This window comes from Oncorhynchus clarkii, chromosome 5, assembly GCF_045791955.1.
Source record: "Oncorhynchus clarkii lewisi isolate Uvic-CL-2024 chromosome 5, UVic_Ocla_1.0, whole genome shotgun sequence".
Taxonomy (NCBI): Eukaryota; Metazoa; Chordata; class Actinopteri; order Salmoniformes; family Salmonidae; genus Oncorhynchus; species Oncorhynchus clarkii.
The window spans coordinates 51,206,916-51,224,264 of NC_092151.1; the positions used below are offsets into that span (position 1 = coordinate 51,206,916).

The 17,349-nt window shown below is 42.0% G+C and overlaps 1 protein-coding gene across 1 annotated transcript in view; it reads left to right on the forward strand.

Annotated features, from left to right (window-relative positions):
• The first annotated feature begins 468 nt into the window (after window positions 1-468).
• LOC139410071 (PEX5-related protein-like) overlaps window positions 469-17,349 on the forward strand; it is a 183,263-nt gene continuing 166,382 nt past the window's right edge. The window contains exon 1 of the mRNA XM_071155507.1: window positions 469-540. Coding sequence (XP_071011608.1) covers window positions 520-540 — 21 coding nt within the window. The 5' untranslated portion in view covers window positions 469-519. The remainder of the gene's footprint in view (window positions 541-17,349) is intronic.

The window sequence follows — 17,349 nt, forward strand, 5'->3', positions numbered from 1 at the left end:
TGAAGGGAGTTGGCAAGCAGGAGTGATGAGTGCATTATAAGAAGAGAATCAACCGAGAATCGTCAAAACAATTACTAAGCGACAGTCGAGAGGGGGAGAGCCTTCGTGTGCACAATGAAGACATAACAAGGGGGATTTTACTTGACTGACTGAATTGTTGTCAATTTGAAGCTGAGGACACTGAAGCTTTTTGCAGCGCAGTGAAGATTGTTGGGCGCTTCGCGTTGAAGTGGGGTCTGGTAGCGCACTTATCGCGGCGGGCTACCTCAGTTAAAACACCGGCAAAAATACATGGCAAGAACTCTTGCGTTTCAGCACCTAAAACAAGGACAGTTCCTTTCCTTTCGCGAAACCTTCAACGCCTCAACTAGAGGGGGCAATTGAAACATTCCGCTCCTTTTTCCAGAACTCTTTGCACATATGAACACTTCCAGTGTAGCCTAGTGTATCTGTATTGCACGCCTAAAAGTAACCTCCAAATCCATCGTCGGAGAATCAGCAACTGACTTTGAGCTCAATATGTACCAGGGACATTTGCAGGTAAGATGATTTGTTCCTTTTAACATAAATGCATTCGATTTGTATGTGAGGGTGTATACCAGTAATCTACATGGCAATTCAGTATAACATTCTTTATCTAGTCTAGTTCTGGAACAGTACCTGGGCTTGAGGAAACGACCAATATGACAAGAACTCATTTCACGCCCAGGATCCTTCAATTCAAAGTATCATTAACCAGCTCTGCAAACATGGTTAAGTTCAGAGTTAAGGTTAGGGTTAGGTAATTGTTATGATTAAGGTAAGGGTTGGGATCAGGTTTTAGGGAAGGGGCGGCACAGGTATTCGGGATTTCTCTAACCTCAAACAATTATGCCAAGTATGTCCAGGTGACTGGAAACAGTAGTATGGGAGACATAGGAACCTGATGTCAAATTATTTGGGAATATAGGCTTTGCTCACCCAATATAGTTAATTTGTGACTTTTTTATATGGTCCTAAATTAAGCCATATCAAGCAAATACAGAGTTTATTACACATAGCTCATGTCAGAGGTTAATTTTACCTCAAGAGAGCTCTACCCACATGCAATTGATTGATTTTGAGACAGTGAAACTGGGAAAGAGATCAAATCAAAATCAAATAAAATGTTATTAGTTACATGCACCGAAATCAACAGGTGTAGGTAGACCTTACAGTGAAATGCTTACTTACGAGCCCCTAACCAACAATGCAGTTAAAAAATAAAAATAAAATGTGAATAAGAAATAAAAGTAACAAGTAATTAAAGAGCAGCAGTAAAATAACAATAGCGAGACTATACAAAGGGGAGTACCGATACAGAGTCAATGTGTGGGAGCACCGGTTAGTCGAGGTAATGTACTGGGCCGTATGCACCACCCTCTGTAGTGCCTTGCGGTTGGAGACCGAGCAGTTGCCATACCAGGCAGGGATGCAACCAGTTCTTGATGGTGCAGCTGTAGAATCTTTTGAGGGTCTGAGGACCCATGCCAAATCTTTTCAGTCTCCTGAGGAGGAATAGGTTTTGTCGTGCCCTCTTCACGACTGTCTTGGTGTGCTTGGACCATGTTAGTTTGTTGGTGATGTGGACACCAAGGAACTTGAAACTCTCAACCTGCTCCACTACAGCCCCGTCGATGAGAATGGGGGCGTGCTCGGTCCACTTTTTCCTGTAGTCCACAATCATCTCCTTTGTCTTGATATATTATAGGCTAGGACCTACAGTAATAATATCTGTAAGATTAATAGTTCCTTAGCAAGAAAGTAACAAAACTGAATTTTCAGTTGATGATGGTTATACTAGACCTATGTCCCATCTCATGGTCATCTTTTTGTCTGCATAACAAATCCCAATTTTAACATCTTCGTCAGATAGATATAGCCAGTTGATTCAGAGATTCACGTTCATTCTACAGTTATTGGTTGTGTAACAAAGGCCCTCTCCAAACATAGCTTATGGCATTAAGGACCAGTTAAATATTCCATAATGTAATACTCAAGCAGCTGTGTTGATCTGAAACATATGGGTAGTCTGTTCTTTCTTTTCTTATGTAGAGAAACTGAGTATTTGCTTTAGTTGGAGAGTTTGGCAAACAACAGTATAGCCCTCAGAAAATGTTGGAAATGAACAACTAATATCACGGTTCATATCATATTATATCTATAATCTTGTTAGTGTTTTGAGGCAGAAAAAGGCCACAGTAGTCCAACTCTTGCTTGGTCTCATCTCATGACTGACGTCTTATAATTGTAATCATCCTTACAACCTATATTCTTAATCCCTATAACAAATCATTAATATGTTATTAGATAATTTCCCGGCAAATTCTATTCAGGATAATGTCACATATCTGTCAAGAGTAATAGGGTTAGTCAAACAATGTATTGTAACATTTATTTATAGATACAATTGAATATATTCGATAGGATAAAACAGCCAGGACAGTGACATACTACTTAGGGATAGTGTGAATCCAAGCTGTTTCTGTTTTGAATGATCATATACTTTCTAAGTGTCCCATCTCATGGTTGGAACACATTTGTCTATGGCTTTGTTTTTAGATCATAGCAAGTAAGCAATACAGGATAACACATTTTCCATGTTTGTTTATGAAGTTAATTTAGCTGCAAAACTAAAAAGATCTGTTCAAAGAGAGCACTTCATTCACGAATGACAACACTTTTCTCCTTAAAGCCAATTTCCAGTCTATGCTGTTTATTCCTTTGTTAAAGGGTGCTGTAAATGCCATCAGCACAAACTGTGCTGTCTGTACCTTATCTTTTGTTCTGACATTTATGTGAACTCAATTTCTAACATGGAAGGATGTGGATGATACTACAGTGGCTTGATTGTGAAGATGTTGTTTACAAATCACTCGCAAAATGTGTGGAATTAAAAGTAATTTTTTACATGGTAAAGTATATATTTTTCACTTTACTTTATGCCTGACAGCCAAGTCTTGAACACATTTAGTTGGGCACTGTATTCATCTATCTGGATATAAAGTTAATAGATGCCAGGATATGCCTGCTTTTTAACAATTCATAGAGTGGATGTGACCTTTGGATAGAGTCTTGAGACTCAGAATAAATCATTGTGAGTTGTATGCTGTGTTTTCTTGTGCTGTCTGCATTATGTAGCTCAGACTCTTAAGAAGATTGCATACTGGTAAGTAACTGCAGTAGCGCAGAACCTTTCAGTGGGTTCTCTAGTCAGACCTATCGTCTACCTTCCCTATACCTGGAAATCAGAGGAGGCTAGTGGGAGGAGCTATAGGAGGATGGACTCATTGTAATGGCTCGAATGGAATTTGGCAATGGAGTAAAACACTTGGTTTCCAGATGTTTGATGTGCTTGATGCTATTCCATTTATTCGATTCCAGACATCACAATGAGCCCATCCTCCTATGAGCCCTTTGTCGTGTCTGGACTATCATTAAATGTGAAGACTGATTTATATCAAATCAGTTCTCTAGATTTAATTATTAAGTGATTAAACTAATCATGTAAACGTTAATTAACTAGGAAGTCGTAGCACCAAATGTTAAGATTTCCCGAACATAACTCTTCAGATTTGTTAATATCTGATCAATTGCAGTCTTCTATTAATGAATTATTACCTCATCAGTTCTCATTACTGAGCATCTCAAACCATTGGATATCTGCACAAACCCTAGCCTAAATCATGAACCAGCAATATACAATATGGCTTAATTATTTATTTACTAACTAAATAATCACACAAAATTATATAACAAACAAACAGTAGATATTTGGGTTACTACATGATACAAAGAAAAGGTCCCTAGCGGACGAAGCCGATATGACGGCTTGGTAGACAAAGGAAAGGGGTGGGGACTGAGAGAGCGGGAAAGACAAAATGGATTAACTACACACAGTTGATAATTATATTAATTGAAATGCTAATCCTTTGCACATGAACGGCCGCTCATTCGAGAATAATTGCAATGTCTGTATTTATGTATTTTGTTGTTGTCTTCTCTGAATGTCCTTCCTGGTTGTATCTTTCTCCGCGGCTCTGGATAGTGTCTGTTGTAATGGATATGTCAGGCCTACAGATGGTTGTTGCATAGAACAGAGGCTTCTGCGGTTGTCGGTTTTCTCGTACTAGACTTATGCAATTTCCAGCTGCAGACTAGTAATTGTACGTCTAAGATTTGCTCTTATTCTGCAGTCATCGATAGTCTCAGAGTTTAACCATTTACAGCCGTGTAGCCAAAACTACACGCTGTATGGTCTCCGTGGCCAATAGAATTGTAGCCATTCCAATGTATGGATCTCCATCCTGGCATTCTCTGACTTAATGTACATTTTGTAGGAAGTGGGTTTTATACTCTGTGGATGAAGGGGTGGTTCTATGACGCCTACTGTGATGTCTGGGCTCACGGGGGTGTGGCCACTAACTAGTTAATCTTTATATGAAAATCCATACTCTCATTTAGAAGGTTAACCTCACATTACATCTTTTCACAAATAGTTTAATGTTTAATCACATACGTTTCACAATATTTAGATGTAAACCTGACAGCTGAGAAATGTACAATTTAAGAAATACAGTTATGTGTGTTTCCTGTCCCTCATGAGATCACCAAATGAAACACACTTGACATGACTGTCCCTTAAGTGTCCACGGACCACTACCACATTCTCAAAAATAGAAATATTGTTTAATTATTCAAACTTTTGATGTTCAAGGGTCTCTCTGTGTTCCAAAGTTTACATTCCAATCTTGAACACTACAGAGCATAGGGGCAGCATATTTTATAACCGACCATAAAACAGTCAACTTCCCGCTCTCCCCCTCTTATGAGAGAGAGCACGCTGTAGAGCGGACCCCCCTGTAACCTGATCCTTCAGAATGTCACCGTCCTCTTGTAGTCAGTTAGTGATGCTAATGACAACCGTATGCATCTTATGTGTACACAAATTATTTCCCCTTAATTAAAGTCAACTGAAAAGTTGGCTTAAGTAACAGAAAAATATTATAATTATTTGTATCAGTTGATGGCCATTGTTTTACAAACTCAGCCATGATGTGCTGCAGCAGTAGGCCCAACATAAACATCGCTAGACCAACACATTCCCCTCTTCTAAATGCTCAATTAAAGGGGAATTGCACAAAAAAAAAATCTCCAGACCACACCGTCTGATGATATTTAACACTAGAACCGCCATAGGCCACTGACATTTGATTTTGTAAATAAAAATCCTGTCCTGCTCCTTCCCTGACTTTTCCTAAATGTTTGTATTTTACAATGCTCATTTGTCAATTTTGAAATCACAAACAGAAAAGTATTTCACACCTATTCCTAACTTAATCCACCAAGACAATGTGCTGTAGGACGTTGGTACCCAGCCATGCGTTAATGCGTCTCTCTCTCCTCACTGAATGACTGACAAATGGACGAATGGGAGATAATTGTGCACCTTACTTCACAATTTAATTTAAATTAGGCCTGAATGACAAGGAGTGTGAAGAGGTTGAATAATTTAGAAAGACAATAGTGTAATGATGAATTTATTTATCAGCAGCAAATAGTTTGACTGCACGCCTTGCAGGTTGATACCATTCTCTTTTATGTTTTACTTTGTAAAGAAGCAGTTATGGGACTGTTTTATTTACTATAACTCTTATTACTAATCAAATATATTGTAAGGGAAATGAGAACATGCTACATGTTGCAATAGGCCTTTAGAATAACGCTAAACATATCAGTGGCTCTATCCAGCGACGCAAACGACGCCAGCCCACTGAATTAATGACAATGGATGGAATGCAATCATTGTGCAAGTTACTTCACAATCTGATTTAAATAAGGCCTAACTGAATGATGGGGGTGAAGAGGTTGGTTTAATTTAGAACAACAAAAGTGTAAATGAGGCGGGAGGTACCCCCTCTGCGCAAAACATGTCGTGGAAATTTCCTCTATTTACCAAATCATGAGCGCAAACCACACACAAGTCAGAGTTAGTCATCAAAGTCCATCTTTAATTATATCAGCTCTGTTATGCCTATTCATCAGCGTTGGCTCTCATGTTAATCATGCGCGCCTTGCAGGTTGATAATGGTGCATGTGACTTCAGTTAAGTTTTGGTTAGCCGCCGATGTTGAAACCAAGTACTTGCTCAATGTCAATGATAAAAGTAAAAAATAAAGTAAAAATAAAACATAATAAAAAGCATGTTTGAATGGCAGGGTTTTTACCACTAATGCATGTTTGCCTGAGGCTGATGCCGTGCAGGTGTTTGTACACATGCATGTACACACACTCTCATTCAAATACACGCATACACAGACACACACACACGTTATAGTGCCAGACATGCACTCAAACATATACAGTTGGCATTGCTGTTATGATTTTAGTTGTCCTTGATGTCCTTTGTTTTTTTTGCATTGTTGTTTGCTGTTTTCTACTGTCTTTTTCTTTTTTCACTTTAGTTCATTTTCTTGGTGTTGGTGCATTGGGGGGTTCTTGGGGTGGGGAAAGGAATTAATTGTATTTTGGTGGGGGGACTGTGGGAGGGGTCTCGGATGGTTGAGGGACAGCTATTGGGGAACTGTGGGGGGAACCTGGGGGGTTCAGGTTCATATTTTTTGGCCTGGTGGGAGATCTGTCAACGTGCCCTTGAGCTGGGCATTGACCCTGGGTGCCTCTGTGTGTCGCTCTGAATGGGAGTCTGTTGGATGACTGGTGTGGTGTAGTTGTTGAGTGGTTTCACTGCAAGTATATTGTTTGTTTCGGGTATTCAATAAAAAATAAAAAATACACAAAAAAAAGTACTTGCTCAACGGCGACTTTCTGAGATTGTGGTTTTGAGACTCATGGAGCCTTATATTGGCAAAGACAGAAATGTGACTATTGGACAACTTCTTCAAATCAATTTTCCAGGCAGACAAGTTGATTGCATAGGAGACTAGCCTGCTAGGAACAGTGAACAAACAAAGGCGGGAGGTAGCCCCTCTGCGCAAAACATGTCGTGGAAATTTCCTCTATTTACCAAATCATGAGCGCAAACCACACACAAGTCAGAGTTAGTTATCAAAGTCCATCTTTAATTATATCAGCTCTATCACAATCCTGTGACTCTCAGGCAATTCAGTGTCTAACCATGAATTCTCTGAGAGCCCCCTCTGCATTGCAACTGCCATCCTTTAATAGCAAAGAACACACATAGTCAGACAGCATAGACATAATAAATCGTTCAGCTTTGTCTCCTTACTCAAACCCCAGAACCATAAACCAATCCTCCATATCAACAGGCATATATCAAATTGTCATTTAGATACAACCAACTCTAAATACAACCAATCCTGGACAAACTCACAGAGAGGATAGAATGATTCCAGACACTGTGAACTGGCACACAAACACAGTGGAGCAAAAGATATGTTTACACATGATGACCCCTTGACCTCTGCGGCCCATGCAACTTAGTCTTGACATAGAACAGATACTGCAACCCTGCCACAGTATTATACAAAAATAACATTATTGATGAGAAGTGACTTACAAACATATGATGAATATGAAACATCTTACATATGTTACCAACAAATTCTGATTATTCCACGACAAACAACATACCAACGGAGCTGTACTCCAAATCAGTGATGGAGAGTGGTAAAGCAACACTCATGGTGTACAGATGTAATATAAATAAGAGTGTTTGCATCCTCAGCACCATGCATGCCACTGGATCTGGCATGTAAGCTTTGTGAGCCGCCAAGCAGGCCGATCCTGTTCTCCCTCTTCCCCAAGCACCACAGCTTCCACTCGGGAAAAATAAGACAATGTCAAGTTGGCAGGTGCACACAAAACAAGGCCTATGAAAACTGTGTGCAGTGCAACCGATTTGTTTGTGAGGCTTGCTCACACAAAGCCCGGAAGCTGTGTGCTGACTGTGGACCCGAAGCATAAAGAGAAGACGTGATTCATTCATGTGTAAAGGCATGGGTAAAACAGCACAATACAGTGTCCAATGTAATCAACAAATGACTGTTTTTATATCTTGTCATGAATATATTTCCATTGATATTTCTTTCTGCAATTAATCCTTTGCAATTGTTCATGCACAGGTGCTTTTGTTTTTGAATACAGCAAATAAATTAACCTACACACCTTGCTGGTTATATTATTATTATCATAATCTTTTTTATTTCTATTTGGTCAAAAGAAGCTAACTGGACTTTATTAATTACTATAACTATTACTAATCAAATCTACAAATAAAGTTGATCGACTGAATTACACTGTAATGTTTTTTATTGTTAGGGAAACAAAACTTTGTAGAGTTGTACAAAACATGTCCTTGTAACAAATTGTTATTGTTTTTTAAATTGATATATTCCCACAAATATTTCTTCATGCAATAGTTTATGTACTATTTATCAAGCATTTATTTATCAAGCATGTTTGCGCACCTTGATAAGCATCTGTGTCATGCCCTGACCTTAGAGATCTTTATTTATTCTCTATGTTTGGTTAGGTCAGGGTGTGACTCGGGTGGGAAAATCTGTTTTCTATTTCTTTGTTGTTTTGCCGAGTGTGGTTCACAATCAGAGCCAGCTGTCTATTGTTCGCTTTAGTTTTTTTGGATTTTGTTATTTTTGTTTGAGTGTTTCTTGAAAATAAATATGATGAACACTTTCCACGCTGCGCTTTGGTCCACTCTTCCTTCAACCAACGAAAGACGTTACAGAACACCCCACCAAAAAAGGACCAAGCAGCGTGGCCAGGATTGGACATGGGAGGAAATCCTGGAGGGGGAAGGACCCTGGACACGGGCCGGGGAGTATCGCCATCCAAGGGAGCAGAAGGAGGCAGCAAGAGCGGAACGGCGACTATACGAAGAGTTAGCTCAACGACGGAAGCACGAGAGGCAGCGACCCCCCAAAAATGTTTGGGGGGGTCACGGGTTGGCGAGCGGAGCGAGCGGAACTAAGGGGTGAACGAGAACCAACTCAATAGAATGAGGAGTTGGTCACGGTTCAAGTGCCACGTTTTCCGGTTCTGCGCACCGTGCCTTCAGTGTGCATCCACAGCCCAGTGCGCTCTGTGCAAACTCCCCGCAGTTGCCGTGCTAGAGTGGCCATTCAGCCAGGACGGATTGTTCCGGCTCAGCGCTCCTGGCCTCCGGTGCGTCTCTTCGGCCCAGGATATCCTGCTCCAGCTCTACGCATGGTATCCCTAGTTCGCCAGCACAACCCAGTGTGGCCTGTGCCTGCTCCCCGCACATGCCGTGCTACAGAGGGTATTCAGCCAGGACTCGTTGAGCCAGCTCTACGCTCCAGACCTCCAGTGCGCCTCCACGGCCCAGTATATCCTGCGCCGGCTATATGCACTATGCCTCCAGTGCTCCGCCTTAGCCCAGTGCGTCCTGTGCCAGCTCTCCACACTCACCGAGCTAAAGTGGGTATCCAGCCAGGATGCGTTGTGGCAGCTCCACGTACCAGGCTTCCAGTACATTTCCTCAGTCTGGTGAGACCTTTTCCTGCTCCACGTACGAAGCCTGCAGCGACGGTCCCCAGTCAAGAGCTTGCAGGGACGATCTATGGTCCAGAGGTCCCGGCGACGATCCCTGCACCGGAGGCGCCACCGAAGTGGAGGGAGCCTAAAGCGGAGCTGGGTCTGTGTCCCGCACCAGAGCCCCCACCGAGAGTAGATGCCCACCCGGACCCTCCCTTATAGGTTCAGGTTTGCGGCCAGAGTACGCACCTTTTGGGGGGGAGATGTACGGTCACGCCCGGACCTTAGAGATCCTTATTTATTCTCTATGTCTGGTTAGATCAGGGTGTGACTTGGGTGGGAAAATCTGTTTTCTATTTCTTTGTTGTTTTGCTGAGTGTGGTTCCCAATCAGAGGCAGCTGTATATCGTTGTCTCTGATTGGGGATCATATATAAGTTGTCATTTTCCGTTTGGGTTTTGTGGGGTGCCTTTTTCTGTTTAGTGTCTGTGCCTGACGGAACGGTTCGCTTTAGTTTTTGAAGTTGTTATTTTTGTTTGAGTGTTTCCTGAAAATAAATATCACAAACACTTTCCACGCTGCGCTTTTGTCCACTCTTCCTTCAACCAACGAAAGGCGTTACAATCTGATGCATATGCTAAAGGAAACACCTGGCTACATTCTCTAGCGGGTTGTTGTTTCTCTAGGAATAATTGTAATATTCAGAGTAAAAAAAGAAGAAACAAAAAAAACAGGAAAATTCAGAGAAAACAGAATTCTGGAAAACACAAGAGCCGCTGAGTTGTTTATTAGCAATTATTTTACAAGGTATATTATTGACAGAAAACGCATATCTTGTACACCAGGAACTCAGGGAAGACTTGCAGGGTAGAACAGAATGTGCCTATTTGAAAGTTTTGTTTTATATCTTTCAAATGTAGTAACAAGTCCATGTAGAACAAACAACCCTTTACATAATCCCATAGAAGCAGTGTTCTGCTAATATAACAATGTGCACTGTTCACCTTTTCATTGTCATTCCCAGCCGGTACAGATACTGTGCCTATCTGCACTTTGTCTTGTGATAATGAGGCTACCCTGGCAAACATAACAGAGTGGTGTCCCGTATACATCAGGAGTTGCCTGATCCTGGTGCAGAATACACAGGATTTCTCCCTTCCCATATTGACCGATACCTTTCAATTCAATAATAAAAAAGACAATACAAGTAAAAGTTATATCTGGTACATTTTAATGCAGAGTGCCAGGTCTTTCATTTAGAGACATCAGTATCAAGCCCGTCTATCAGTCTGGACTTCATCACATCATCTTGCAAGTCTCCATGTGCTGGCTATACATGTTTCTGTGAAAACACACACACAGTCACAGTTCTATTACCAATGTCAGACAGGTACTATGTTGAAGTCTGAACAGACTTAACCTACCTAATTCTGGTCTCCCCATCAATGACCGTTGGTGAGCAGACAAGAGGTGAGGCTGGCGGCAAGGTCTTTGCCAGCGCCCCATTGATGGGTTTGGCAGCGTAGATCAGCTCATGGCCCCTCATCAGTGATACTGGTCGGTCACACAGAGCACTGATTACATTATCAATGGTGGTTATGATTAGCATGGTGGAACCAACCTGATCGCTGAATTCACCTTTCTATTTCACTTCAGATATCAAGATAAGTGACAAAAAATAAAATGATAAAACACAGTGATCAGGCTTGTTCCACCAGTCTAGGTTATGAAGGGGAATTGGAACAAAACTCTAAACTGTTTTGACCTTTGACCATGTCCAATGTCACCAACCTGATTCAAGTGTCCTACTTGTTCCATTTATTGGAATTCTCACAGTGAGGGCAAGTCTGCATGATGCTGAGGGTCCTCTTGCTGGTCTTCTCTGTTGCATGTCCGGCTGCAAACTGGTCATCTCTCGAACAATTGCAGCACACAATGCTCATAAACAATGTACTTCCTCATCTTATGAGGTGGTGTTGACTGAGAGGGCCTGTGACATGGTGATACAGTAGATAGCCAAGTAATAAATAGCAAAATGTTGATAATGCACTTCACAACCAAAATTACTCTACTACTTTTATAACACACGGGAACTTTATTTAAACACACAATAATTTTGTATATGCTACGACCTAAATTGTAATGAGGTAGCAAACTAGCTAGTTATCTAGCCTGCCTCACTAGCTAACATTCGCTAGCCTGCCTCAATTTATCAAAAGATAACATTATTGCTGGTTTTGTAAGTGGTTATTTAAAGTTGTTAGCTAAATTATACCAGAGAGGTCATTATATTCCGGTTTTCTGATTATACTCACAACCTCTGGTCGTTGCACACCAAGCTAGCATTACTGGTGCAGATTTGGGGACCGACTAACCCCAACCACCGTGTACTAGGATCCTTTGTCAGGGTATGCAAACAAGGAACTTTGGCTGTGGAGGCATAGTCAATCCATATAGGGCTTTTCAGTCTACCATCCTTTGATTGCGTTGGGGGCGATGAAACAACAAAGAAGGGAATGAAGGGAAGTGGGCGGAGTGGTGAGTTGTTGACATAGTTGTAATCCATACCCAACCTTAATTTACTCATTGTGACGCACTGAGGATCCAAACTCTGTTTTAGACGAGACTGACTTTACGACCAAAATGAGTAGTCCACCCTACAGAATAAACCAACATACCAATTACACTACAATAACATTCTTAGTAACGGTTACAGCATTATTTTTTTCTTGCTATTTATCTACCTTAGTAAGTCGCTCTGAATGACAAAAATGGATATGGGAAAACAAACACTTGCAAAGCATGCTGGGTATTATTCTAAACAAGTACACATTTGGTCGGTCAGGACCAAATTAAATCTGAATGAATCATAGAAGTCTAGCCTGTTTCACAAGTTTGAACAGCACTGTACTGCATAGTTCAGTACAGTAGAGTACAGTACGGAATGGTACAGGACACAAGTTTGAACAGCACTGTACTGCATAGTTCAGTACAGTAGAGTACAGTACGGAATGGTACAGGACACAAGTTTGAACAGCACTGTACTGCATAGTTCAGTACAGTAGAGTACAGTACGGAATGGTACAGGACAGTAGAGTTTTATTCAGTAGAGTATAGTAGATTAGAGTAAACTAGGGTATACAGTACATTATATTGTACTATACACTACTGTGCTGTACTCTACTTGACTTTTCTTGTACTGTACTCTACTGTGCTCTACTGTATTGTACAGTGCTGTGCTGTCCAAACTTGTGAAACATAGGAACCAATCATAGACATCTATCACAGGAGGTTGGTGGCACCTTAATTGGGGAGGATGGGCTCGTGGTAATGGCTGGAGCGGAATCAGTGGAATGGTATAAAATACATCAAACAAATGGTTTCCATGTGTTTTATGCCATTAGATTCTCGCCATTCCACCCATTATGAGCCGTCTACCCCTCAGTAGCCTCCACTGACATCTATGTTTAGGCCACATCAAGGCCTAAATCTGAACCAATTATAGACATCTATGTTTGGGCCAATGTTTAGACGTTGAAATCAAGGCCAGTCCGGACCAAATCTGAACCAAACATAGACGTCCAGGGTTGGGTAGGTTACTTTCTGAATGTAATCTTGTTAGTTACTAGTTACCTATCCAAAATTATAATCAATAATGTAACTTTTGGATTACCCAAACTCAGTAAACAACAGCTGGTGCACGAAATCTAAGGAAGTTTCTAGATTTTGCTTGCCTGAAGTAGAGTATCTTGTTATAAATTGCAGACCACACTACATGCCTAGAGAGTTTTCAGCTATACTTTTCATGGCTGTTTATTTACCACCACAGACAGTCAGCTGTATAAGGAAATAAGCAAACAGAAAACCACTGACCCAGAGGCGGCGCTCCTTGTGGCTGGAGACTTTAATGCAGAGAAACTTAAATCAGTTCTACTTAATTTCCATCAACATGTTAAATGTGCACCCAGAGGGAAAAAAAATTCTAGATCACCTGTACTCCACACAGAGACACGTACAAAGCTCTCCCTCGCCCTCCATTTGGTAAAACCAACCAAAACTCTATCTTTCTGATTCCTGCTTACAAGCAAAAATTAAAGCAGGAAGCACCAGTGACTCGGTCTATAAAAAAGTGGTCAGATGAAGCAGATGCTAAACTACAGGACTGCTTTGCTATCACAGACTGGAACATGTTCCGGGATTCTTCCAATGACATTGAGGAATACACCACATCAGTCACTGACTTTATCAATAAGTGCATTGAGGACGTCGTCCCCACAGTACGTACATACCCCAACCAGAAGCCATTGGTTTACAGGCAACATTCGCACTGAGCTAAAGGGTAGAGCCACCACTTTCAAGGTGCGGGACTCTAACCCGGAAGCTTATAAGAAATCCTGCTATGCCCTGCAACGAACCATCAAACAGGCAAAGCGTCAATGCAGGGCTAAGATTGAATCGTACTCCAGCGGCTCCGATGCTCGTCTTATCTGGCAGGAATTGCAAACTATTACAGGCTACAAAGGGAAGCACAGCCGCGAGTTGCCCAGTGACACAAGCCTACCAGACGAGCTACATCACTTCTATGCTCACTTCGAGGCAAGCAACACTGAGGCATGCATGAGAGCATCAGCTGTTCCTGACAACTGTGTGATCACGCTCTCCATAGCCGACGTGAGTACGCCCTTTAAACAGGTCAACATTCACAAGGCTGAGGGGCCAGACGGATTACCTGGACGTGTGTTCCAGGCATGTGCTGACCAACTGGCAGGTGTCTTCACTTTTCAACATGTCCCTGATTGAGTCTGTAATACCAACATGTTTCAAGCAGACCACCATAGTCCCTGTGCCCAAGAACACGAAGGCAACCTGCCTAAATGACTACACACCTGTAGCACTCACGTCCGTAGCCATTAAGTGCTTTGAAAGGCTGGTCATGGCTCACATCAACACCATTATCCCAGAAACCCTAGACCCAATCCAATTTGCATACCGCCCAAACAGACCTACAGATGACGCAATCTCTATTGCACTCCACACTGCCCTTTCCCACCTGGACAAAAGGAACACCTATGTGAGAATGCTATTCATTGACTACATCTCAGCGTTCAACACCATAGTACCCTCAAAGCTCATAACTAAGCTAAGGATCCTGGAACTAAACACCTCCCTCTGCAACTGGATCCTGGACTTCCTGACGGGCCGCCCTCAGGTGGTGAGGGTAGGTAGCAACACACTCCCTGTTCACCCACGAATGCATGGCTAAGCACGACTCAAACACCATCATTAAGTTTGTTCTTGTAATCCGTTACATGTTACTCCCCAACCCTATGATTGGTTCAGATTTGGTACGGTCCGGACCAAAAATCTACGCACGGACATTGAAATCAAGGCAGGTCCGGACAGGACCAAAAAGACGTCCAAAAGACGTCGGCATCGGTCCATGCATAATGGGACCCAGCTGTTTCTCTTATTGCCATGGATTGTGATATGCCGATGAGAGTTTATTGCGGATTCAATATTTTGTTGTGGTATAGGTGTGAGAATGTCCTGTTCTCAATATTGGCCCAGTGTACAGCATTTGATACCCAGTGTACAGCCATGGATACTGTCTCGGTAGGCTCATCGGTTGGCAAAAACAGAATTGTTGAAAATCTGATAGAACCCCCCCCCCTTTTGCCCATCTCTCTAATCCTGATTATTTATTCTAAACAGCCAAATTAACAATAGGGTATACTGTACATACGCCATGCTATATCCCTAATGTTGTCCCATTTGTAACAACAAGTGCATGCTCTTTGAAACTCATCCAAATACTTTTGAGAGCTACACTTGGGAAGTGTTAGATAAGGTTAATGAAATAATGCGTTCAATGTTTCCCGTGAAACTTCAGCGAAGAACCAGCAACATACAGCATTGTCAAATGTGCAAACTTAGTAAAACTGCTGATCCCTTTCAGAATTTTCAAATGTTTCTCTGACCGTGATTTGGGGATTAATTTGATCAATTTAAAAAAAAAAAATTGCTAGCTGTGCCACTAGAGATTCTGGGTTCGAGTCCAGGCTCTCTCGCAGCCGGCCGCGACCGGGAGACCTATGGGGCAGCGCACAATTGGCCCAGCGTTGTCCGAGTTAGGGGAGGGTTTGGCTGGCAGGGATTTCGTTGTCCCATCGTGCACTAGCGACTCCTGTGGCGGGCCGGGCACGGTGCACACTGACAAGGTCACCAGGTGTACAGTGTTTCCTCCAAAACATTGGTGCAGCTGGCTTCCGGGTTAAGTGGGCATTGTGTCAAGAAGCAGTGCGGCTTGGTTTCGGAGGATGCACGGCTCTCTCACGAGTCCGTACGGGAGTTGCAGCAATGAGACAAGACTGTAACTACGCTGCACTGTGGAACACCCCTCAGGTTTGGTCTCAGGGGGTTTGGTTCCAAGCAAAAAATGTATGCATCCATTCGTCACTAGTAAAGTGGACAATAAAGTGGACAACAAAGTATACGCTTGCTGGCAGCTTATTTTGTTATTTATTGTAGCAAAATAAAAGTGGATTTAATTAAGGAAGTGAAGCATTGTAAACAATGTCTTCCTGATCCAACATCAATCAGCCCTCATGAATTTTGGGAGTGACTCTTCAGATAGTATACTTGATCTGCTGGACAACATGATTATGCAACAGGCATTGTCTGAGCATACAGTTGAAGTCGGAAGTTTACATACACTTAGGATGGAGTCATTAAAACTCATTTTTCAACCACTCCACAAATTTCTTGTTAACAAACTATAGTTTCGGCAAGTTGGTTAGGACATCTACTTTGTGCATGACACAAGTAATTTTTCCAACAATTGTTTACAGACAGATTATTTCACTTATAATTCACTGTATCACCATTCCAGTGGGTCAGAAGTTTACATACACTAAGTTGACTATGCCTTTAAACAGCTTGGAAAATTCCAGAGAATGATGTCATGGCTTAAGAAGCTTTTGATAGGCTGATTGACATAATTTGAGTTAAATGGATGTGTAACTGTGGATGTATTTCAAGGCCTACCTTCAAACTCAGTGCCTATTTGCTTGACATCATGGAAAAATCAAAAGAAATCAGCCATAAAATAATTGTAGACCTCCACAAGTCTGGTTCATCCTTGGGAGCAATTTCCAAATGCCTGAATGTGCCACGTTCATCTGTACAAACAATAGTACGCAAGGATAAACACCATGGGACCACGCAGCCGTCATACCGCTCAGGAAGGAGACATGTTTTGTCTCCTAGAGATGAACGTACTTTGGTGTGAAAAGTGCAAATCAATCCCAGAACAACAGCAAAGGATCTTGTGACGATGCTGGTGGAAACAGATACAAAAGTATCTATATCCACAGTAAAACGAGTCCATATCGACATAACTTGATAGGCCGCTCAGCAAGGAAGAAGCCACTGCTCCAAAACCGCCATAAAAAAGCCAGACTACGGTTTGCAACTGCACATGGGGACAAAGATGGTACTTTCTGGAGAAATGTCCTCAGGTCTGATGAAACAAAAATAGAATTGTTTGGCCATAATGACTATCGTTCTGTTTGGAGGAAAAAAGGGGGAGGCTTGCAAGCCGAAGAACACCATCCCGACCGTGAAGCACGGGGGTGGCAGCATCATTGTTGTGGGGGTGCTTTGCTGCAGGAGGGACTGGTCCACTTCACAAAATAGATGGCATCACGAGGGAGGAAAATGATGAGGCGATATTGAAGCACAAAGCCCTGACCTCAATCCTACAGAAAATTTGTGGGCAGAACTGAAAAAGCATGTGCGAGCAAGGAGGCCTACAAACCTGACTCAGTTACACCAGCTCTG